Source organism: Fringilla coelebs (assembly GCF_963513975.1).
Source record: "Fringilla coelebs genome assembly, chromosome: 1".
Taxonomy (NCBI): Eukaryota; Metazoa; Chordata; class Aves; order Passeriformes; family Fringillidae; genus Fringilla; species Fringilla coelebs.
The window spans coordinates 125,103,895-125,130,513 of record NC_140028.1 but is presented as its reverse complement, the minus strand read 5'-3'; the positions used below and the strand labels follow the sequence as shown (position 1 = coordinate 125,130,513).

General features: G+C 37.9%; 1 protein-coding gene across 3 annotated transcripts in view; it reads right to left on the bottom strand.

The window, feature by feature from the left end:
• ETV1 (ETS variant transcription factor 1) overlaps positions 1 to 26,619 on the bottom strand; it is a gene marked incomplete at its 5' end in the record, with an annotated part of 64,138 nt that overhangs the window by 25,046 nt on the left and 12,473 nt on the right. For 2 of the 3 annotated variants that reach the window (XM_084216200.1, XM_084216201.1), the window contains 3 exons: positions 3,120 to 3,308; positions 5,328 to 5,457; positions 25,756 to 25,809. In XM_084216200.1, coding sequence (XP_084072326.1) covers positions 3,120 to 3,308; positions 5,328 to 5,457; positions 25,756 to 25,809 — 373 coding nt within the window. The remainder of the gene's footprint in view (positions 1 to 3,119; positions 3,309 to 5,327; positions 5,458 to 25,755; positions 25,810 to 26,619) is intronic. The other variant, XM_084216202.1, reaches the window with a different exon arrangement.

The following is a 26,619-nucleotide window of genomic DNA, read 5'->3' as shown; positions in this document are numbered from 1 at the left end:
TAATCTGTACAAGCCACACTGCCATTTGGTATTCCCAAATGCTTTTCAGTAGGCAAAAAAGAAGAGAATTTAATTTCAAATTATCTTGTTTTACATGAAATGCTACTCTCAAGAGCCTATGCTAGTTTCTTCTTCCATAAAACCTATCTACCTGAACTAAAAGGCCTGAATGTAATTACTTGGACATCTGCAGGTTCAGAATCGTACAGAAGAATACCAGGATGCTTTTTTCCCACTGGGCCCTGATGAACTGCATGATATCTTCCAGTTATCTCCTGCAGATTACCACAGTTGTAATCACCACAGCAGTAATATTGTGTCCCCACTAACCAACAGCAAATGCAATGTTCTCGCAACAAACTGCTTACTAATCCTGTTATCACTTATTATAAACAAGACACTTAAAAAAAAAAAGTAACTTATGTCTTTCTTTGGAAACTTACACAAAAAAAAAAAAAAATGGAGACCTAATCATTCCTGAGCTTACTGTACTTTGGGTCTGAACCAGCTTTGGTTCACACATGCAAAAGACTTTCTTTTGGAGAAAACTCTGAGAGTGAAGTACAATGCAGGGGTCTGATTGCACAAGCAATAAAATCCTTGACTATCAACTCATAGGTAGTACATATTTCTACAACAATTTAAACTCTATTACCATCTGTCATAATACTGCTGTAACTTGTTCTGACAAATATTTACTATCATAGCTTAATTATGAATACTGTGGAAACTACAGAGATAAAAACTATTACCATGCAGTAGTGGAGACAAAATGAATTTTTTCCAATACTGCTGTGAATACTATAATTTTTGCAGTAGAAAGAGTACTGCACTGTAACATTGGGGTTTGCAATTCCACCTACACCTGCAGAAAATAAACTTAGAAACTCAAATGTATTATGAAACAGGCTGACTGGCACTGCATTCATTTCCTTTTTTTCCTTTTTTCATTAGCCAAAAAAAGAAGCAGAAATTATCATTAAGAACTGTCAAGGAGTGAATCAGAAAATTGCAACTTGAAGATAAAATAAGAAACAGGCTCACTCACAAAGCCTCAAAGGAAGTTAATAATACTTGTTGTACTGGAAGCTTTGTATGGAATCAAGCCATTTGTTTATACAAGTGGATTTGTTTCCTGTTGGTACTTGTTAGGACCACTTATCGTTCATATACTCATGCCCTGTATGAAGATGTATGGGCTGTATGTACTAAATATTGATGCTATCCTATGCCACCAATGCCTGTTCCAAAAACACTGTGCCTTGAGTTATAGATGCATATATGAACTCACATAGGCAGGTCATTTGCTTAAATTACATTTTCTGAATACACTCATTGTAGTAGTATCTCACCTTGTAAATCACGAAAATTTGAATTTCACAAAAATATGAAGTGCACGTTTTCTTCATACACAAGATTCAAAATAAGTAAGAAAATGGGGAAAATATCTTCCACTACAATTCCACCTTTCTTTAAAAATGGACAAAACTGAGATGATGATTTTTTTTTTCTTCCTTGAGCCAGCTATTTTGGACTTTACTAGAACACATGATGTTCTATAATAGAAGGGAAGCATTAGTGCAAAATGCCCTAAAGAACATGGACATAAGAGACTGGGAGGGAGCAGAAATCATGTAAAGAGCCTACAAAGCTTGAACAGAGCAAGGGTTGTGCGTACAGAAACTATACTAGGATGTATAAAATGCCTATAAATACTGAAGTTAGGGCTGACATACAGGTTCAGTGCTCTCTTTACAAGTAGCTTTATAACAAATTATTTTTTTCATATGAAAAATCTTACTATCTTACTACTGTTCTCTGCACATCAGCCATTTAGCTTCAGCCAATTTCAATCTCCTGGCAGCTTGACTTTGGTATAGGTACAGGAACACATTTAACCACCATCCTGTAATCCAAACCACTGCCTGGCTGCACTGGGGGCCTTTGTGGCTAGACCACAGTCAATGGCTGGGGAGGAGATGGGGACTATGACAGGTGAAGGGGCCAATTCAGTGTTTCTTGATGGCCAGAAGGGCTTGTAGAGAACCTTGGTAGTATTTAAAGCTGTCTCAGCAGAGAACAAAACAGCAAAATTAACGTTAGCAACCTCCTTCAAAAGTGATCTGCACAAATCCCTGGAGATAACAGGCCTTATTAGAGCAGAAACATGCAAATCACACTCCCAACAACTGTTTATCTTTTCAGGTCTTTCTTAATTTGATAATGGTTAAGAGGTAAAACAAGTTTCTGAACATATATCTCTTTACACATCATTGGAATTTTAAATGTTCAAGAGCAATCAAAACTCAGCATACAAAAACAGGTTCACACAATAAAGGCTAGGGTAAATAGAATTCCACAAACAAATGTTTGGACTGAAAAAACAGGGAATCCACTGAACATATCTGTTGCAAAATTGAGCTAAGACAGTTGTCTGGGTATTTCTAACATAGCAAAACAAAACAGGGTGACTTAAGGACAGTTTAAGCTTTAATTCTAGTCTCTAACTCTTGTGGCTTTTACTCAGACTAATGTTATTTAAGCACGGTTTATGTTGGCATCTTTTTTTGAAACACTGCATTACAAAAGGGCTTGGAAAAATGATCCACCCTTCTAAAGAATATTCTGAAGCAGGAACACTGTAACATGGCCACTTATCCCTTAGATAGGTGAACTGCTTAGCGAGAGGCCAGATATTTATAGTTAAGAACATGCTTGCTAGTGACTTCATCACCTTGAAGAGCTTTCTAGCCTCAAGTGAATCACAGAACTATAGCAGAGCCCAGGTTGGAAGGGACCTTGAAAGACCATCGTGTCCAACCTTTCGTGGGAAAGGGAGCCTAGGTGAGATTATCCAGCCTACTGAAATCACCCTCACAACTCAGAACCAAGATGTAATTTAAAGTGTGTCACTGCCAGTATGAACTCATACACTAGTGCACCAAGCTGGGTGCCAGCCTTTCATAAACACACGTATTTCTGACACTACGAACCTAGCTGGTTTCCACCTCCATCCCCCTAAAAGGGAAGAGGTGTGGGCAGGAAGTCAGTACTACCCTATATAAGAGCCACAACAGAAACACCTTCTGCATGGGTCCTTCCCATGTTTTGTGTTTTACCTGTGATCCATAGGGAAGCTGTTGTCTTGAATGGACTGGGACGGAGGGAGGTGGGTCGGGAAAACGCGGTCAGGTTTAGGAGTCTGAGCGGAGTTTGGGGAGGCATGGTGCAGCGGTGACACGGGAGTGCTGGATGGCGTCGGTGGGTTGGAGGGCCTCATTCCCACTTGTGGTTTCTGATCATAGGCACTATTAGTAAGGCAAGGGAAAAGCAAGGTAGGTTACTTTTTCCAAAGAAAGAAGAAAAACCAAAACCATAGCATCTACATCCAGAAAAAAATCACCACAAGTGCCCCATTTAGAAGCTTTTGATTATAGTTAACTTATGAACCGGTTTGGGGCAGAAGAATTCTCAACTTTACACTAAGAAGAGCAATGAAGAAGTCATGTTAGAAGCAAGTGATTCAGCACAGCATTTGCTTCTCTGAGACAGAGAAATGTATTTTTAAAGGACTCAGTCCTACAGTCACATTCTAACAAGAGGTATACAAAATACATAAAAGTAGAAGCACCTGGACTAGAGCACAAAGAGCTGACAGTGCCTGTCAAGGCTCTTTTTCTTTTGCACAAACCACAAAGTGAGACAGTAAAACAATACAGCCAGAGGGAAGTGATCTGACCCAGAAAAACAATGGCTGGCTTAGCTACCCATACTAGGATGTCAGCAGCCTCTCCCGACAGGTTTTTTTACCCCCCTCTCTCTCAAAAATAAACTGCTGGTCCTACAAATATATAGATGCTATTTTCAAGGGTGTCTCACATCAGGAAAGGACTTGAGAACACTTTGATCATCCCTGTTTCCAACCAGGAGAAATGCAGACATTAGGAATATAGTAAGCACAAGCTTGCATACTTTTCTACATCAGGTCCCTCAGCACCCATCAAATCCATCAATGGATTAATTTGATTTCTGAAACCAAAATCACTCCTTATAACTGGCAAAAGTGCCAGTCTTTTTCTTTTCCCCCCCCCATTCATATTCAAAAAGTTAAATGCTATAATGCTTTAAGTGCTAACAGTTTTCATACTACATTGATGAGAATCAAAGCTAGATGAAAGATTCTAAAATAGACTGAACTGTCAATAAGAAATCCTTCACTGCTGACACTAAAGGAAAGAGTGGCATGTAAATGCACCCAAAAGAAAGTCAATAAGGAATGAAGAGGTATCAAGCCCTGTCGCAGTGCCTCTCCAAGTGTGTGCTCAGAGTCAGCCCGGCTTGCTCTGGCACTGCAGGCAGCCAGGGACACTCTCCCGTTCCTCGGGATGTCGGCAGAGCGGCTAAAGGCTTTCACCTTTCCGACGAGACACAGCACGACGTCGGCAGAAGAAGGAGAGTGAACTGCAGCTGGGGGCAAAGTCCTGGTTTATTCCAGAGCTCAAACGAGCTCCCCAACCCAGGGAATCCAGCCAGCTGAAGACACCAAAAAGGGGCTCTGCAGGCTGTTATAAAGGAGGGAGCAAACCAGGGAGGGGTTTGCCCACCTGCCAATGGGGATATAGGAGGGCACGGGGATCAGGGAAGGGGCAGGTAGGGGGACCAACAGGGCCACCTGAGGGAGGTCCCGGTGCCTGAATCTATCACTCGACACCCTTGGTAGAAGTTTCTAGAGGGAGGGGATGGACCATCGAGTGAAGGACAGGACACCTCCACCACCCACAAATGAATCAAGCTTTTATTATCTATGCCTATAAAAGAAGACAACTTGCTTTTGAATGCACCTAATGAAACACTGTTTTAAAAGGTAATCACCCAGGAATATACGCATACAACATCTGCACAATTTGTCAAATACCTAATGTGTTGCTCAGACCTGCCAATCCCTTGCCTGTTACACAGATCTCTCTTTCCTAATGCACATAATGCATTTTGAAAGTACTTTCAACACAGCTCACAGAAAACAAGATACTCCTTTCTTCTATTTCATGCTTGTACCTCAGGTTTTTAAACTCTGGCTAGCTCCCATGGAGGAGGAATGGAGGATGTGCCTTTTGATGAAAAACACTGCTTTAAAATTATTATGTAAGTGTTTGACACAACTGTAAACAAATCCATCAGTGTTCATCAGCTAAATGCATTATCTCATCAGTCTGTTATCTGCTGAAGAGGTAACTTTTCTAAGATCTCTATTATGGTTTTATTACTCTTTCGTCAGTCCTCATTTAAGCCAGCAGTTCTCACTGCAAATATGCTCCTAATTACTTTACCTGACATTGTACAGGCACTTTTCCCCATAACTGAACTTGAATGGTTGTTCTTGACTGCAAGCAGAGCCAAGTTCCGAACATGGGCTATGGGGTTCCTTCTTGATTTTCACAGGGAGACCATGAAAAGCCACTGGAAAGAGAAGGAGAATGCAATTAATATCCAAGTACAATATCAACAATTAGCCTTCCCAAGTAAGCTGAACCCTGCTAATTAAACACATGATTAATTAAACAATCGTAATAATAAAAACAATATAGGAAATAAACATTTCAAATATTTCTTTGAGTGTCAACTGAAAAATAGACACCAGAGATCCTTCACATTGGCTATTATCACTTCTATTGTTTAATAGAATGATGGCCAGCATCCCATCTCATTAGCAGGAAAATAACAGCCCACTTATATTTGGCTTAACCACTGTAAATGTTGTCAGAGGCAAAATACTTCCCAGGCACCAAGTGTTTCTAAGTAATATCAGAGGTTGCTTTTAGCTATAAATGCAATAGTAGTCCACTTCAAAGAGTGTCACACAAATGACTCCAAAATAAATTTAAGATATATCAGCCTCAAGTATATGATCAGTAATGTTTTAGTCCCACAGAATGCTTGAAAATTTACAGTGAAACCCTTGAAAGTGGATGATTGTATGCACTTTTAATTATAAATAACATCATTTAAAAAATCAGAAGATATTGTTTAAGTAATTTTTCTTAAAAATAAACAAGATAAAATCCCGGCCTAACCAAATTCAATAGTAGTTGTGATATAGATTCAAACAAAAAAAAAAAAAATCATACTTTTTAAAAGCTAAAAAAAACCCCAGAGAGGGTGTGACAGAAATGCAGCATTAATTAGAAGCACAAGTTGGTCTGTACTAAGAGAAAGGCCAAAGGTAAAAGCAAGGTTAACCAGCAAATTAGTTTATGCCAGACAATTTTCCTTATTTCATGTCCAATCTTAACCAAAATTAAAGCAGAAGAAAATTCAAAGTTCACCTGACACTGACAGACCTAAGTAAATGGCTAGGAGGACAAAGGCCTAAAGGACAGGTATGTAACAGCTTGAAAACACACCTTTTAAATAAGGTTTTAAATAAAATGAGGTTGTTAATGCATTTTTGAACTCCGAGATGCCTAGAACTCAGAGATAATTTTATCACTTTGATGTTGTCACCAAAACACCATCGTATGAGCATCACATTCCAGCCTGACATAGACACTTGTATCTCCATGAAAATCCACGTACATGCAGCAGTTCCTGTTAGGGAATCTCAGCAAAAATTCAGGCTATCATTATATACCATCAAGTACCATCTTAGCCCTTCTCTTGCACCTGAACTTGGGAAAGAAGATTTTTCACAGACTACATATTTTCTGATACTAATGCATCTGCATACACACGCCAGGGTTCAGTGGGAAGGTAAATGAAATGCTGTCTAAGAAGTGAGCATCAGAACCACTAAACTCTGGCATCTGTGAATAAGGTCTGGATTCCAGACTTTTGCCATGGCTTTTCTCATGGTTAGGCAATGTTCAGAGAACTCTTTCACAAAGAGATCCTCTTGTACCCTATTACATGACAGCTTCTACTACTGCCTTTCAGTTGAATCATCTGCAACGTAATGCTATTCTGTTTTGACATGTATTTTCACAAAGCTCACAAGAGTTAGCAGAAAACTCCTATTCAGCTATTATATTTTGTGGATAATATCAGTCATGTGGAAAGATTAGAAAGGAGAAGCAGACAAAAAAACATATAGAAATGCATATGCACAGCACAACAACTTAGGGAACAGAGATGGAAAATCTGAACATCACAATAAGAAAAGAATTTTCCTGAATAAAAGTTGCACTAAAAAGAAGACCACATACTTCTTGAAAAGTGATTCTCAGATTTAATAATATGGCAAAATGCAGCTCAGTCAGCTTTCCAAAGCAATCACAAAGCAGGCTGATATCCAGTAGCTTGTTTCAGGACGCTTTGAGTGAACTTTTACTGCTGGCTCTCTTTTGTATGTCTGGTCAAATAATGCATGCATATACATTTAATGTATATGATGGGCCCTGCAACTCTGGGACGCTGGCTCCAAAGCTAAGGTAGGCAATCTCCTTAACTTGAATAAAAAAATTGAAACGCAACTGCTACAAGACTCTTTTTAAAGCCAGTATCGCATATTTGCACAAAGGCCACATGCTGCTCTATTTTTTTTTTTTTTTACTTTGCTACTTCCTTGGAGTTAATCTGTTATGAAAAATTACTTCCCTTATTTATTTTTAAATAACGGGAGTACAGAGACTCCCACACTACAGCCCTGTGCGGAGAACTGGCTGGGTATTTCATCACAGCGCTGAGAGCCTGAACGTCTGCTAACAGGCAGTTTTCCAGCTCACTGGCACAGGCACAAGTGAAAGCAGCACATTCATTTTGTGCAATTTGCTTTACCTTCCCACATGGAGTTGGTGCATGTAAAAGGCTGTTAAGTACTAAATTATTCCTTATCAAATCACCATCATCTGGAGTCATGATCAACACTAATTAAATTACTTTCACTGAACACGGCTCCAGCCTGCTGCCTCAACTGCGAGGTACATTTTATTTTGCTTACTGTACAGTCCTAGCAAGGTACAGGGCACACTGCTAGAAGGCATCTGTGCTGTAGTTTTAATTAAAGTTTACCTCACCTTCCTACCAGCTTTATAAGCTAGGGTAAAGTGTATCAAATCAAGTAGGTTAACACCTTCACTTCATTTAGAGAAAGCATTACAGACCAAAGTGATTTTATATTAGATCTTTATCTTAACTACAGCCAGAAAGATAATGTAGCTGTAAAATTTAAAGCCTTCCTCGGGCAGTCCCCTGACACAGTCACCATGCTAAGCTTTATCTGTAGCTCCACTTTTAGAGGTAGAAAGGAAAAAAGATAGGCTGATAAAAATACTTACTGCTTTTTGGGGGGCTTTCTTGAAGGCTACTTGCCCTTTCAGGACATGTCTTAAGTGTGGCTGAAGATGACAGAATTATTTTAACAACACAATTTCAAACATTCAAAGCAGTTTTCATATCATCACTGAAACCCTCTGCCCATCACTTCTGATTTCAGTGTGACACTCATTCTATAGTGCACCTATTACAAGAGAATTCAAATATACACTCTTTTGCTAAACTGGATTTTATATTATGTTCTCAATCCTCTTTCTCTTGAGGAGAGCAGGGTTGCTTATTTATACAATCTAATTTTAGTGCAGCATACCAGCTACCAACACATTCATATTAACAAAATGACATTTTAAACAACCAGCTCCTTACCACTTCTTTCTTCCTGATGGTAAATTCATATTACTTAACCCCAGAACAAGAGTCTCAACCCTATTAAAGTAAGGGGCTCTCTGCCTTAATAATGATCTTATTAAACAGTGACCAAGGGCCAAGATTTCATCCCGAGTGATTACTTACAGATAACTACCTCTGAACTTGGAAGGCAAACAATCCTACAACGTGTATTTAGATGGATGGCTTCAACACCTCATCTCAACTACCACGCAAAGTCAGGCTTATCAGTATCAGAAACAGACCCTTGCCCCACAGACCCTGTCTGGAGCATCTCCAAAGCCAACACACAGATATAAGGCAAGCAGGATTGCTGCCATTTGTAGCAAATTGATGAAGGTATAATACATTACTGTATGCATATTCTCTGTGCATAAACATGTCTATTTATATCTGCGGAGTAAAAGGGCTTGCATATGATACATAATGTGCTGCTGTACAGACCTAGATTTTATACAAAGCAATAATGATTTCCCCACAAAGTAAGCTCACATGTAACATGCAAACACACGGGGTGGAACCTGCCATCCATCCTTCAGAAGTGCTGTTCTATTTTGCTATCTGTCAACAGCCTAATCCCCGAACATTTTGTTCATAATAACACCCAAAGAATGAAGAACAATTTTACTAAGAACTCTGAAGCCAAAGGAGGAATTGGTTTGTCTCAGTGGAGTCTCATATGTACACTTTCTAGCCTGAGAAACAGGAAGTGTACTACCTCTGTACAGACAGAGCTGAATCTACTTCTTTTGAGAAAGCCCTGAAATGTACTGCCTTAAGCAATGGCTTAGAATATTTTTCAATTCAAGAGATGATTATTCAAGATGAAGAAATTAGGAATATGCTATATGAAATGGCAAGTCATTTCTCTTTTGAATAAAAAGTAACATTTTAACTTTCAAACTTCGGATTCCTGCCCAGAACACATGATAAAATCTTATTTCTGAGGAAGAATGGTTTTAAACATACTTTAAAAAGCCACAAAATATAACCGGTAATTCAGTGATGTTGGCTAATGGCAGGCAATGCTTACTACACTGACAAAAGAGACAAAGATGTCCTATCCACACTTGTGGGTCAGGAACATTTACTATATGGTATAAAATCAATTGACAGCAGTTGATTTTCTACCACACTTGCTCCTGATAGTTAACTCTGATGTCTTCTAAGTAATACTATATTCACATGTATATGTTTGAGGACTTTGAGTACCTGAAGAGAAAAGAAAATAACAGAAAGTCATGGCCTAAACGTGCTGTTTCTGAGCTGTTTTTCAAATTTATGCTCTCAAATCATTCTCTAAACACAATTCTGTAAATAAACTCACTAATTTTTATCATCAATTGAGGCAAAATTGTTAATATGCAATGTAAGTTTCTTGAACATACTTGAATACAGGGGGCTTGCTCAACAGCAAGATGAAAAGACAGAAGACTTAAAAATACTTAAGCTGATACCACTGCAACTCCAGGTACTAGACCGACTGAGGTGAACCAAGATAATACTTGGTAAAATTTCAAATGCAAGAAGGAAAGGCCCCTGTACTGATAAAGGCAACACTGTCACACTTTAAATCTATCTCTCGATACATACAGCAATGCAGCAGGCACTTCAGATACATCAGAGTCTCTCCAAGATTCTTTTCCAGTACATTTACTTCTGCCAAGCCCTCCCCTTCCCCCAACACACAAAAATCCATTACTAAAGGGTCTAATCTCAGCTATCAGCACAGAGTGCCTTTTATGGAGCCATTAAACCATTTCTCTTGTTTACAGTGCCTGAAGAAAGATGTGAATTATGTCTGTGACAAAACAGGCGATAACATTTCTAAACTGCTATCAAAATGCAAACTGAAATACACTTAAGGACAGGGACCCTAATTCATGTTTTTGCCATTTTCCTCGCTCACTATAACTTAACAGCACTCACCTGATGATTCAAATTATTTATGCTACAAATACAACAGGTAGGCATTAGTAAAAAAAAAAAAATCTGCTTTTAAACAGTTTATTGAACAGTTTGTCAAAGAGCATAAAATGCTAGTTATGTCTTAGTGATAGGAGTGACCTAGCTGCTCTTGTCAGAAAACAGTTTTAGAAAATCCAAGCACAACACTGTGGGTTCACGAGTCTGGAAATGCCTTATTTTTGCAACAGTCACCTTAACATTTGAATCATACATTCAGTATAGGTATTTGCTTACCTTAAGCAATGAGCTATGAAACAAAATACTTTCTCTATAGCTTTCTAGGTGGGAATGCCAGGCTTTATATATATTTTCCAAAGAGGTTTCAAAAGTGTGCATCCAATTCATGAAACAATAGCCTTCTACATTCTGGAAGGCATTTATTGATTATTTATTTCTAGATCATTATGATTTGAGCTGTAGACATTTTTAGACAGCTGCACTCTGAATTTCAACAATCATTTAATAAGAATCAGATCAAAGACATCAGGATGCCAAAGCAGTGTGCTCTTTCAATTTCATTGTAGTATATATTTTGATGAGAAGTTTTACTGGTAACTTTGAGATGCTCAGGAGTCATCAGAAGCAGGCACTTGACATAGCTGACCATTCATTCATACTCAGAGGTTATTGTGCTGCAGCTGGATGAGGTATGCAGCCTCGTATACTAACAGAACCTGAAATAAAACTATCATGTAGGAGAGGTGACAGATGAAGAAAGCTGAGACAGTAAAGGCTGGTAATCAAGAATTGCCATCTAAACTGTTCCCAAAGTTTTCGAATAAGAAGCCTATAAATACATAAGACTGCTACAGCTGAAGACAGAAGTGACTGCAAGCATGGATGACTGAGGCAAGATCTGCAGTTGTTTTCACCCTACGTGATCTCTTGCAAAAAAAACCCGTTTTGTTTCTGACCACTGCAACAGCTGCAGAAATGAGCAAGACTTGAAGGTTGTGGACTGATTTGAAAGTGGCTGCAGAGATTGCATCTACACAGACTCCACCAGGTTCTTCAACCATTTATCTATCAAAGTCACCTCTATCAGATCTTAGCTGAGCTCCAGTCAACTGGATTTCATTTAGGTCCTGCTCTCTGCCAGATATTGGAAGAAGTTGGTGACAAATTGGATATCTGACACACAGATAAGCATCATCGCTGTGGTTTCAGAGACTATCCTGGCAGTTTATAGAAAAGCTGAACATAGACAAGAGACATGAACTTTCACTGCCTTACAAATGAAAGCTGCTAGCAAGGGAAGGGAGGGTGGGGATGGGAGGAATCTGTGCATTCCTGTCAAGTATCTTTTTGAAGAAATACATGATCTTGATATTATTCTCCATTTTACAGCCGCATTTAGAAAACTAGAACTCCTTCAAGATCCAGAATTTAGACCTAAAGACAGCTGGGCTCCATCTAGACTCACCAAGTAGTGACCACTCACCTGAAACAGTCCGCATGTGTGTTTGCGTATTTCTGTGTGCACACAGAGTCAAATGAAAGTAAGCATACTGAAATGTGCAAGCATGCCTCTGCAATGATACATTACATATGGCCAAAATCTCTGTAATACTGTAATAAAGAGCAGAAAGCTTTTTCTTCTTCAAATGGATATGTATAACTGGGGACAAAATGGGTAACCAGCATGCAGAAGAAAGCAGCAACTCATAAATGTGTGAAAAAGCAATTGATAAAAAGCTAGTTCTTTCTTATGGTGGTAGCCTGACTCTAAGTCCAGAAAATAAAATCTCTGGACAGCCCTTAACACAGAGAATGCTCTGCCACCCCTTGTCTCAGTGCTCCTTCCCAGAAAGTGGGACTTCATGACTGGGCAGCACTTGGCAAAGCCGTTATATATGATTCCATCAATTCAGTCTTCGCCTTGGCTTCAGATCAGATCCTTCCAGCCCCTACTAGCTCAAAAGATAGAAACAGCATGGGACCTCATTTTTTGGAAGCTAGTTCTGAACGATGAGCCCAAGCACCAGCTTTCAAAGCCAACTGGCAAGAATAGAATATGTGGGCAAGATGGATCTATTTGAGAACCTTGTTTAACAAAAAGAAAATACCAGCTTTGAAGTAATCTGTCACCTTTACTGGAAAATATGCAACTACAAATGCACTTTAATAACAGAACTCATGCTGCAAAATGAAGCAAATTGCTTATTTTCTCTTCCAAACGAAAGCTTACAATATTGTGCATGTCAATTAATGGTCTACTTGAATCGCATGAAGGGTATGCAATAGTATAGCCTTTACAATCCTTAGGGGGTGGGAAAGGATGGGGGGGAAGGTAAAGAATAAAAGACAGCCCAAAATTGTGGGATTTTTTTCCTCAAAGCCTACATGGAATGTTCTCAGATGACACGGTATGAGAATAGAAAAAAAAAATTGATTTTGAATTTGACTTAGGAAAAAGTAGCAAGCAGGTGAAAATAAACAATTGCAGCAAAAGCTGGAATTTATTTTTGTTTACTAACAAGGAGTTGCAAGATGGAAAATAACAGCCCATTTTCCTACAATTGATATTGGAAAATTCTGGACATTAAGATCTACAGTAATGCATCCATCTTAGCCAGCGTTGTTTGCTAAAATAACTTGCTCTTGCTTTGGAGTGAGGTTTTTTTCTTTCCTAATTTTTTAAGCAAAAAGCATTACAGATTAATGACTAAAAGACAAAAAAATGCATTGATGAAACTCAATTTTAAATTAATTGAATCACCTGTTCTTCTCTAGATTATGTTAATTCTCTATATTCAACATAATTTTCCCTATCCTGACTGTGATTTGGCATTAACATGAAGTCTTTGAGATTAGCAACTGAGGCCAAAAAAAGTGTTGAAATAGAAAACAGAGAAGGGTTCACTGCACCTATAGCACACCAAGTTTGCATCAGTATCCATCAGGCAGGTTTATACATTTATATTTATATTTATATAAATATAAATGCGCATTTATACACAGGGAAAAGGTGACCAAAAACATCACTAAAATGCAGGTATATGACATTTCCCTGCAGGACACCTTATTTGACAATTAAACATTATGGTCCTGTCCCTGTTCAGTAAATAAATTCTTCTAGAATCTTCTTCAAAGAAGAAAGTGTCATTCTTTAACTGGAATTTTCTAAAGCTTGTGTGCTAAGACACAAAAATTCTGCCAGTATAGCTATTTCTGGGCAGCTAACCCAAGACCCTCTTGCTATGACAGATGTAGCCTCCCCTGGGAGGTGGAGGGGTTCCCAGTCAGTGTAGAAGAGGAAGTACAATATTAGAAGTTGTATCCATTCCTTAATAAATGGTTCACTTCTAAAAATCCTCACTTTTAGTGCACGATATCCCTGATTTGCTTGTCTGTGCAGTTGCAATTTCTGAAATGCTTATTAGTTTCTGAGGGTACACCTGCAGCCTTCTGACACTGGAAGTCCTGAAGGCACCGCTGAGATAATTCAGATATTTGTACCCACCAGACTTCTCATTTCAAAAGACCATGTCAAAAATTTCATGGTATATTCACTGAGCATATTCAGTATAACAAAAGTAAAAAGCCCACCCAAAAGGGTAAGCCACCAGACTGGGGGGCGGGTGGAGAACTTTCAGTAAATATCAATAAAAGATAACTTACTCACTAAAATGCAAAGGTAGAGCAGTTCCAAGGCAAACTTTTCTAGAGGCTTCTAGTAAATACCTAGGTACAGCCCTATAGGTCCTTTGTCCTAAAGTGACAGTGGATTTGGGCAGCTGCTACCTGGCTGAACTGCCACACGGTATTAGAAAACTGTCTCTCCTCTTCTATGCCCAAGCATGGAACATTTTGACACAATTTTGGTTAGTTGATCCTTCTTTGCCTCTATCCCCAAAAGATTTCCACTTTCCTGTTCAGAATTGTCTGGAAGGTATTTTCAGGCAGCAGGAGCTGCAGTTACCCACAGTTTCTCGGCCTCCAAAAGAAGCAGTGCCACAGAAATGCTGTCACAGACACTGTTTTATTCCGATTTATGTCCCCTTCCTGCAGTGCTCTCCTTCCTTTCCAGACAATTTACCTGTCCAGCTGTAGGAGACTCACAGCTGCAGGCAGTCAAGTGGAAAGTGCTGCCAGAGGGTCTCTGCCTCCTAGCAAGCACCTCCAGGGTAAAAGTGAACCTGCTGACAAATACCAGGGGCACTGGATTACTGGGAAGAACACAAGGAAATTTGCGGAACATGGGTGGGAGGGAGAAGGGAAGGATTAAGCTAGGAGGAGTGAACTGGCTCACTTTGATGTCTGAGGAGAGCAGGTGAGGCAGGACAAGAGCTCTCCCTGCCCCCAAAATAAACAGAGGCTTAGGGCTCTCTGGAGGAGGAAGCAGTAACCTAATAAAATTAAACCAGCTGGGTTCTGTAGCAATTGAACTAAAACACGTGGATAGCTTAAGATGATTATAGGGAGGGAAAAAAAAAATTCCAAAGAATTTTTAATCCCTCTATATTGGATCTGCAACCTCCATGTCCACACAGAGAAACGGGGCTGCTCTTCACCTGCATTTGCTTTGTTAAAATCCTGGGAGGAGATAGGGGCATTTGTTCCTACAGTCACTGATAATGTATCTGGCTCCAAAGGCTCCCAGGCACGGTGCAAAAAGAGGCAATCCACCTTTAGATCTTCTGCTAAAGAGGAAGTTCTTAATGTAAAATCAAGCCTGGGAGAAAACTTAAATTGTATTCCTACCTGGGAATTATCAATAAAGTTAAATGTAAAGAGAAGAGCTGGCCACTATATCAGGGTCTGTGTGCTTTTCTGAGGACAGGATTTCCATTTGCAGCAATTTTCAAAATTTAATTTAAATTGTGAGAGGTAATGGCTAAGCATTGCGTAGTTTCCATTACTAAAATATCCAATAATATCCCAGCATTTTACACATACACATATGCACACTTTCCACTTCAGGTAATTCTGCCGTTTGACATTTCAGGTCTGGATTTAAGTAGGTTTTGTAGAAACAAAATTATGAAGAAAACTCTGGAAACTATATCAAGCATTTTTACCAAATATAACAATAAACTCTAAAATGAACAATTCTGTATTTTCTATTTATTGTTTTAAAGGTATCATCACCTTGATATTTAGGGAAGATGCCCATGGCAGAAAACAAACAGGAACTGATTCTGCCTCATTTCCCCTCTTACGGAAAAGTTTCAAGTTACATCAATCTAATTATTATCTTTGTTGTTCTTTTCTGATGTATTCATGCAAACAGCTAACAGCCATCTATAAATGAGAGGGCCACCGATCTTGTTCTTGAAGCTGGACAAAATGTGAAAGAAACTAGATTTAATTGCTGGTTCTGCCATAATCCAAACAACCAGTGTCAGAAGGTTGATTCTAGTTTGAAGTAGCTCAGCCTCAGGAGCCTACCCTTAGAGACCCATAACCAATGTGTCACTTTGTGTCCCTATAAAAACAGGAATATCCTCATAATACAAGAGCATCCTAATAAAAGATTATCCTTAAGGATAATCATGCTTTTGAGATAGCTACTCGAGTATATGCAAAAGCAAGAAAAAACAATAAATAATGAAATGGACTTCACACTGAGTGCTATCTAGCGTGAATTAAAGAACTAATTAAAAATATTATTTACAATTTGTTTTTATTTTAGCAGTTCTCAATGCTACTGACTAAAACAGAACAAAACTGCATTTTGAGATTATTTTTAATTCAATTCTGCCCTCAACAATAAGCATATATTCATAAAACAACACTAACTCAGGGTAGCTAATGGGATGTTTGTTTACTTCATGTGGCGAAAGGGACTGTCACCACTCTAAATACATGTGTCCTCCGTGCTTCAATGTTCAGTTTTCACAAATGTTCACCAGTAATAACTCTAAAAGATCGCTTTTACAAATCATTCAAGCAAGGCTGAAATCTAATTCTCTAGTTCACTACCAAAACTACTGCAGAACCTGCAGTCTCCAGTGGAAAAGGTGCAGGCCACTGAAATAAGTCAACAGTAAAATTCAGCTCACAATTTTTATCACTGATTCAACAGGGAAACAAAGAAGCCATTGTCAGAAGTGGTTACGTCTGGGAACATAAAGTCAAGACTATATTTAAGTAGGCTGATTTTCAAAGACTCTTAGCAAAGTGCTCCTTCTGGAGCCAGTGGAAGTTTGACCACCTGCAGCCAGGTGCTCATTCTCAGCACAGGTATTTAAAGCTTCTGCTGCTACTTAAAGCATTCCTAATGTATATGAGACTCGCTGAACATGCATTACCAATACACTTGCCGATGCTTTCTGAAGCCAAGCATTCCTAAAGTTTTATGATTATTTCATAATGTACATACAATCAGTAAGACTGACAATTACAAGTTGTATTTCCTGTATGTATATATATATATATATACATATACACACACACTCTGACTATATAGACTTGTATTAATCCAGCTCCCAAATTCTAATGCAAAATGCTTGAAACTTTTTGTCTTTACAGAATACTGACACTTGAAAAAGTCCTTGCTGTCTCCATTCTCTTATTGCTTTGGCCATGTGAAATTTTTTAACAGATTGTTAGGAAACATTGCATTCAGTTACAGCATGAAGACAGAGTATTAAAAAGGAATTAAATTGTTTATCTTTTCTAGGTATACATTATAAACAGAAAGGAAAGAGAATCAAATTAGCAAGACTGGGAATTGTTTTTGCACATGTAATTTTTCAAATGTCCTTGATGACGACTCATAATATATAAATTCAAAGACAAAAACCTGGCCAGTCAGTAACCTTCCTATTCAGTGACTGCAGGACTCGGCAGTAAATGTCACTGCTAGAAAATATTTCACTACATTAACTTACTGGCAACCACATTTGCTGAATAAGTTCATAAACAGCCACAGGAAAAAAGACAACCAGAAATAAAGCTGCTAATGATTCACTCTTTTCTAACATGCATAATCCTCAGCTTACAGAAGAAATAGATATGTAAGAATAAAGATAGCCTTTACCAAGACACTTCACTTCTCCATTCACCTCATGAAGGTCACACTAGAATCCAGGAACTGGTAAGAGTAATGTCTTGAAGACAAAGAGAATGAAGAATAAGTGAAAGGAAAAGAATCCTTCTCAGGGAACAGACAAGCACATGCCTTGATAAAAAAATCAGTTTTCCTTTTACAAGTTTAAACTAGGTTTAGACCTTTCCTAAAAAAAACACTGATGGCTTCTAAATTTCAAAAGAATAAATATAATAATTTTTGCATATTTAACAGCTTATAAATGGCTTCACTGTAACTACTTCTTAGTACTGAAATGCACAAAACCAAACCAATAGGACTTAGAACCTGAAACGAGGGCTATTTTTCCTGTAAGCTTACAGAGGGCTACCTCTTTCCTACATGACACAAATGTGTGTTAAGCATGTCAGTGCCTAACTGATGTCTTGAGGAGTTTCACTCTCTCCTCCTTTTTTTAACTGCTATAACCCTTGAAAACTTCACAGCACTCTGTAGGAGAGCCTGATTTCTATCTCCAGTTGCTGAGGCAGCAAGCAGAAATAAAAAGATAAAAAAAATATACAGACCGCAAACACATTTTATGTAAAGAAACATATGTGATATATAGAAGTGGATGAACTCGGCTTGCAGACTGCCGCCTTATTTTAGACCATTCCAGAGCTTACAGATTTTCAAATCAGTATTTACACTGCTCTTGAAATACAAAACTCATTTTGCGAAAACACTGCATGGAAAGGAGCTTTAGGAGAATAAGGGTTTTGTATTGAAATAGAATCACAAAGACCCTTCAGTCTGCCTTGCTCGGTTTCAGTGTGAAAATACAGCTAAAAGAAGTTTATGCACATTTTAACACAGCTGGAACTAAAAAAACGTTCTAATACATATACATACTCCTGATGAAATTAACAACTATGGTTTTAAACAGAAATAATGGTAGTGTGAAGAAAATACTGCCATGACCACAAGTTACAATGTGAGGATCATTTGTATTTCCACAGATGAGACCTCCACAGAAGGAAGGAGGGGAGGTTTCCTCAGAGAGGAAATAGGTTTCTCCAAAACTGAGAATTCAGCATTTTGAATAAAATATGTTTAATGTTTTTATTTTCATGTAAACAGCCATTAGGAAGTGACCTGACAGCCTTAAGAAATTACCATTTGAAAGAAAAAAGGTCTACATGCTTCATCTTTGATCTATGAGACAGATTTATCACAGGACAGGATGACTGAAGTTTATTCATTAGCTGATAACCTTCACATGCAACCCAAGCCTTTAATCTGCAATAAAGCGGCAAACAAGGACCAAGGACGGGGCTCTAAGGAAAGGAAACTCAGCTTGGATGAGCAGGGACCTGGCAGTGGGAGGGCAGTGGGCAGACAGGGGCACAGAGCCCCGCAAGAAGAGCCAAGAGCCCTGTCCAGCTTCCCGGGCTCCCCCATGCCCCCACCGCTGGAGACCATCAGGTTCGGATGGGTCCTGTGCAGTTAAAGCGGTCTGCACCAGTGTCTGCTGTCCCTGTGGATGCCCAGAGGTACCTTTCCATTAGCAATAAAATTCACATCACAGCCTGCTGGGCTCTCTGAAAGAAAGCTTCTGCTTTAGAAGTTTTAAAAATCAAAAGCTACGCTCTTGATGGGGGTCTTCTAATTTGTTTCACAGGGCTATTGCCACCAAAAGTATTTACATAATCTGTGAGACACTACCACTACTGCAATCCAGGAGAATCTTAAATCTTTGCACCTTCAAAGCTGGAAATTTAGTATAAAAATACAAGCAGATAAGCAAATAAACAGAAACTGCTTATTAAAATCAAAGCAAGCCCACAAATTCTCTGCTATTAAGATCACAAGTTAAAGGCATTACGGTCGACACTCTCCCTCATGGTTAAACTTTTTCAAGAATCAAATCTTGCAATTATGGTCACAAATATGTGGAAGATTTAAATATTTCCAAAAATCTTCTAGAGGAAAAAGAAGAAAAACAAAACCCTTATTAGCACAGGCTAATGCCCATCAATGAGTTACAAAATGAGTTTTCTGAAAGACACCAAATCCTAATTTCTTTTGAATGTGAATTAAGGAAAAAAAAAAAAAGGAAAAGAAAAAAGAAAGTTAACAGGTGGTAACAGTTTCAGTCCTGCTTTAAACAAAGGAAACAAGTGCTCGGAGATACAATGAAAGAAGCAAGGCTATCTAAGGCAACTATGAAGGGAGATAAGGTGGTCAGCATCGACTCCTCAGCCTGACCTCTCCGGCTCTTACAACAGCAATTGCACTGGACTGTCTTTGTAAAACGCTTTTGAGATCTCCAGATAAGTGATCATTAAGAAAGCTGTGTATCTCACAGCAGAGTGATACATGCATTTCTGTACCTACTTCAAACCAGAAACAAAGATGTTAAGCAACATGCCCAAGGTCATGCAAAGCTAAAGGCAGGAACAAACCACAGAGCCCCGACTCTCACAGCCCTTAAGAAAGAATCCATCACAGTCGGGCATGCACTAAAAGAAGTAAGCAAATGTCTCTGTATTTGACAACATCTGACCTATGGAAGGAAGTAGTTTCAAGACAAGCGGCAAGAAACAAAACACAGCTGCAGCAAAAGCCCTACCAGGGAATAGCTCAGCACCAGGAATAAGCAGCACCACCTTGCAGGATATTTGTCAGACTGCCTGCTGTAGCACCACACTTGCAGAGCTACACTCAAAGAAAAGGTTATTCCAGACACACAGACTCTAAATAAAGGCAAAATAAAATTAAAAAAAAAAAAAATCTCAAAAAAAAAAAATCTCTCAAAAAAAAAAAAAAAAAAAAAAACAACCCCTGAAAAGTTGCTGGTGTGTGCAACTTGCCACAACCAAACCAACTGTAATTTCTAGAACATTGTGCACTACCAAGACATGACTACCAGCTGCCTATGAAGTGAATCATCACATTTTAAAAAATGACATTTTTTTTTTAGTCCACAAAAATCTTTTCTAGAAGCTGCAAAATTAAACTATTCTGCATCAAAACCAAAATCAATTCCAGTAAATATACCTCATTTTTGACTTCAGTAGATCTGTCAGAACTCCTAGTATTATGGTGTTTTCTTCTTTTACTGTGTGGGGGTTCTTCTCCAAAATATGTCAAAGGGAAAATTAAGCTCTATCAATTTCTCACCAGCTCTTGCCATACTAAAGCAAGCAGAAAATGCTCTTCTAATTTTGAAATTCAGTTTTGAAATTTAAATCACAGAAAGAAAGAGAAAGAAAATAAACCAAAAGAAGCATTTTTTAATATGGTAATGTAAAAAAAAAAAAAAGAATTCCTTTGTATGCTGCAAATATATAAATAAATATTAAAGCTTTTTCTCATTTAAACTGCATTTGGAATATCCTCCACCATTAGTTAAAATGACAGAAGAATACAGCTACCTGAAGCCTATGTAAAGAATCTCTCTTTAACAGGCTTTTAAAGATTGAAGCCAGAGCATCTAAAAAGCACATCCCTGAATAATTTAAGATTCCTGGCATCTACATTGAAAGCGCCCCTTTACTAAACCTGGAGGAACAAAAAAAGAGGGAAGAGAAAGAATAAAGGTCATGAAAGATCAGTGACAAAATCACTACTAAAAAAAGTATTTTTTCTATCTGAGAGTTTAATCAGACATGGAGAAGCATGGATTTTTACAGCCAGCCCTTCCCATTTACTGTCAACAGATGTGGTCTAACTAACATTTACCCCTTGGCAGTGGTAAGGTAAGGCTGTGATGATCTCGGAAACAATACAGGAACAAAATAAACAAGAAGGAAGGAAACTGATCAAAAAGTTGAAACACAAGACAAATCCTCATTAACAGAAACTCCATAGCAAATAAAAGCCAAAATCTAGAATTTATCATTAATTTTAAATACATAACCAACACTTCAGGGCAAAAGAAAAAAACAAAGAAAACTCTGAAAAAGTAGATCCATGCAAATACATATTATTAAAACAAAATAAACCATGATTATACTATTAAAGCACCAGGCAATCAAGTTTGGTGCCGAGTAATCCCCATCCATAGCCAACTGTACCAAGGTCGCATTACAATTCAGTGTTTTGTTGACAATACCAAGTTTTCTTTGCCAACTACATCTTTTTAAACATCAGCAAATCCTACCTACTTCCTCTTGTGTCTGTCACAGAAACCATCCAAACAATGGGAGCAAGTAATCTTCACCTCAACAGCTATTGACTTCGAGCAAACTGAACACTTTATTCATTTTTGCTCCTGGAGTGGAAAGTCGTGGCTGGTGTACAGTATCTGAAAGCCTTGCCACTGATTACAACCAGTTCAGGATCTGGCTCCTCCTCAGTATATGAAAATGGACTTGAAACAATAGGAAACCTTATCTGAGGAAGTTAACACAGGTCACCCTTCTCCAAATGTGAATACTGACTCTACATGGAGGGAAAACCAGCTTAATTAGGTTTTATGAATTGGATAAGAGTTAGGAAAAAGTGTCACATGCAGAATATTGATTAAAAAAAACACACCAAAGCATTCACCTTCTTAGAGCAAACAGATTTTTTACATCTTTGCTTTAGACAACTTTTCATGTTATTGTTAAAGAATAGTCATTAGGAAGTTACTTGAATATTCAGCAAACAAGTGAACTGCATTATAGAAGCAGATTCAGAAAGAGACAAAACCAACCTGCCTAAAACAAAATTTTTGGGAAAAAGCCTGTAGAAGATTCCTCACTCTTTCTCTGGAACTTTTATTTCTTGTGAGAATTAAAATGGAAAACTAAGAAAATGACACTATTTAATATGTAATTCAATATTTTCCCACTATAATTTGAAACAAAAAAAATCCTTTTTATACATATTGTTGCCTCTTAGGACTCAAGAATTTCAGTGCTCAAGGAAAGTAAAAAGGTACAAGAAACCAAACTGTTTTGTTTTTCAAATTTCAGCCAAACAAGCTAGTTGTTATCTACTCTAAATTTCACTCACTCTAAACAAAATTACAAAAAGGTTCCTTGTGATAGGTATGCCAAATTAAAAAATATTTCATAAAAAGGTAAGAGAAGATGGGGCTTTGATGACAAAAAAGTAAGGTTTGAAAGTGCAGTCATTTCTAAGATTCTTATGGTAGGAAGGGCCTCTTTCCAGAAGACATAAAGGAGTAACAAAACAAATTTTACTTTTAAACAGCTTAAAGCTTGACACGCTGGATCCTTTGCTAATAGAAATGTGCGTAATTCCAATAACGTCAATAATACCACATGAAGTTATGCTAGCTGTTGATCTCACTCATAATATCTAAAGCCCACACCTAACTATAAATACACATATTATGTTTGCTTTTCAAAAACTGATTGAAGTTTAATAGCAAGTCATAATTGAAATATTCATGGTCCCAAGCTAGCTTTGAAGTTAAATCCCTGAGTGGACAAAGTGGACTGTATATCTAATCTAAACTAAATGTTTCCCCTCGTTACTAATACCAGTGCAGTTTCACTAGTTAAAATCATTATTGCAGAAAATAAAGGCAAAAGCCACAGCACTTTAAGGGGCATTTAATCCTGCTCAGTGCTAGGACACAGCACATATCTTGGCATATCAGCTCCTCCACTGTCTTCACATCTTGCTTCAAGAGCTGATTTCTTCAGATTACCAAGCTGGTGATTTCTAGGCAAGAAAATTGTAACCACACTGTTCCAAAACTGCCACTGCTACTGAAGCTTCTTAAGTCTCCTTTTAGTGTTTTGATTTAACATCACAACTTTCAATTTAACAGCACAGATCTGTCTCGGCTTTAAAGCCCCTTTCTCAAGCAATGAAGCTATAAATAAAATGTCACTATTTTTTCTACCTGGACTGAAGATTTTAACTGTTTCACTGGAACACTTCAGTTTTCTTTACACACTTTGCACATCACATACACACCCCTACCTATATCCAGCTCCATAAATGAAATTTCTGTAGCAAAGCACAGTTTAGTTTAGATGCCTTTAAATTAAAGTGGCTGTGACCCCCTTCCTCAGTTTACACTTCTGTGCTTCTTCATTTTTGCCTTAATTAAATGTATTAAACACTAAATCTATGACAGCTTGTCCATTCTCTCCCATATAAACATAAAAGTAAAAATAAATAAAATAAAATAAATTTAAGCAGATTAAAAAAAAAAAAGAAATCAAGTGCCTCTGCCAGACTGCTCCCAGTAATGGGCTCAGTATTGCACAGTTATAGACTATATAGAGCAAGTCATTATAATGGAGTTTGAAGGCAGGCTTGGATCTAGAGAAAACAGTCACAATTGTGCTACTTCTGCAGCAGTAATTTCCCCATGGCTTTGGTTATGTTGATCTCCGTTCCTGTTTTGCAGAGCCCACAGCTACATACATTATATCCAAGTATATGTCTGAAACTCCATAACCTTTGCCAGAGTAACTCTCCAGGAAGCTCTCCTGACCTTTACTTAAGATAAAGAAACCAACTGAAATGAAGAAATAAATGTTCCTTTGATAATACTGTGTAAGCTGTGGCTAAGGAACTTTGAAACACAACAGCATTAATAAAATAGCCATATTAGGAGAATTTCTTTATCACCAAAAGCAGTGGCCAGCTTCAATAGGGCTTTTCATAGTCCACAAATTATTTTCCAAGAATCATTGACTTGTTGTGTAACGATAATTGTGGGTTAATAGAAGCCCCAGTTGAACTTTGTACTCTTACACAAAGGCATATGCATGAATGACTATATCTGGACACAGATCCATATGTAAAGTAACATATCTGATTTTCAATTTACAGATTCTTCTGTCTTTTTTTTTGTTATAATTAATTAAAAAAAAAAAGTCTTTGAAGACAGAGGTAAAAAGAAAAAAACAACTCTGTTATTAAAGGCAATTTTTAAAGTTCAAAAGTGACCATGATTGTTGGTTAGCATATTTACAGGAACTTTGAGAGAAAAAATAATTTAAATTGTTGCTGTGCAGGGATACTATTCTGCACAGCAATAATTCCAGGGGATTAAAAAAAAAGTGCGGGCTTTTTTTTGCCTCACAAAATGCTGTTATGAATACTCTCAATGAAATCTTCTTAATAACTGGAAAAAATAATCTAAAACATTTATGGGAAAATTCAGTACGTGTGATTTTTTTTTTAATTGAAAGACAATTTAAATGCAATTCTTCCTAATCTCTCTATATTAATCTTAATATTTCAGTATATGAATGCCATGTTTAACAGCTATCTGGTTTAGTGAACTGCAGTAATTCACTCCAATAGGATAAACTATTTAAGTTATTTAGCAAAATGGAAAAGCTACAATGTGCTCTGCTACAATCAGCAGACACTGTTTCGAAGAGACCTCTGATGATGGGGAGAAGCCTTGCCATGAAGAACAAAACTACAAAAAGAAGCTCCAAGAAGCCTGTGACTGTCAGACGTTTCTCATGCTATGCCCTCGCAATCACCCAAAACCACGGAACATCAGGTACAGCAAAATGGAGCCAGCATTTAACAGCATTTTAAAAGATAAAGGCAAGACTTAAGGAGTACAGCTGATAAAAATAAGTTTAGACTCTTTTTAAGTGAGTGGAAAACAATGCAAAGCACCCAGCTTAACATAACTCTTGTTTTCACCGATTAACTCAAAGGAAAATATTGTTTGAGCAAGAATGCCACATGCTAAGACACTTTTAAATGCTTCAGCTGTGGCTATATTTGATTCATTACGTGGAGAATTTTGTTTATTTATTCATACACAAAACGTGTTGAGCAGCCTGACTTCTGCTCAGCAGAGATGAATCCTATGTCCCACAGTATCTGATCTGTACCAGCTAAAAAGCTCCTCTGCACACTCTACAGACAAAGAAACTCCTTCCACCTCCACAACCTGGGTTTCTCTGTGCTTCCCTGGGGCTGTGGGTGGAAATGACAGGGAAGGGCCCCGTGCTAAAGGTTATACCTTCAGCCCAAAGAAGTTCTTTTGGCTGCACATCAAAATGCCACTTGCTTTATCTACTCATCACGCTGATGTCACTGATCAGCAAAAGGAGCTACCACATGACCACAGATGACAAAATAACAAATACGAAGATGCAGATATGAATATACAAATATGTATATTTCAAGAAAGTGATGATTTGTAGTATACTTACAACTTTCAGCCTGATAGTCTGGCACAAACTGCTCATCATTGTCAGGTACCTGAGCTGAAGAAAGGAAAACAAAAACAAAAGAAACAAAAAACAAGAATTAAAATAAGCCATTAAAGCATAAATAAAGACTCTTGTGCTTAATTTAAAGCACAGTCAAATTTAAAATTATGATTTTTTGTTTCTTCATTGTTAGGTATGAAAATCAGGCAAGCGCATCATTTTAATATCAGATGAGCCCTGGGGTGAAGCTGTGTGGTGCAGCGTGAGTCCAGAGAAGTCCCAGCACAGAACAATGGGAATGGGAGGATGTGGGGACTCACTGACCCTGCCTCACTCCCTGTACCAGCATCTGGACCTACCAAGCCACTGGTAAAACTCATCAGTGCTTATTTTCAAAACACCTGCGCATAAAGTCCACATAAAACCAAATCCCACTGATTAACACCACTGCTTCTTTAACCTGAAACTACCACACCTTCGGCTTACTTAAAAGTGATTCCAATTGTTCCTGACAGTCAGCCAACACAGTAGGGATTTTCTGTTATTGTTTTAAATATTCAAAAAGAACTATTTTACCAGACCACAGAATTCCTGGTTCAATGACAACATTTCAGACATCGAAAAAGATTTACTTAAAACAAAAATCACAATTAACATCCATTTGCCTTTTGTAAGATCGTCTTTGCTTTTAGGAAACTTCCATCACAAACCTGAGCTATTAAATACAATCATTTCACGGTCTGCTGATAGATAATTTTGCTCCTCTGGTACCACATTTCCTTTCCGTTGTATATCTAAGACATTATCCATCTCTCAAACTGTGTGGTAAACTCATTTAAACCATTTAAGCTGAAATAGCACTAA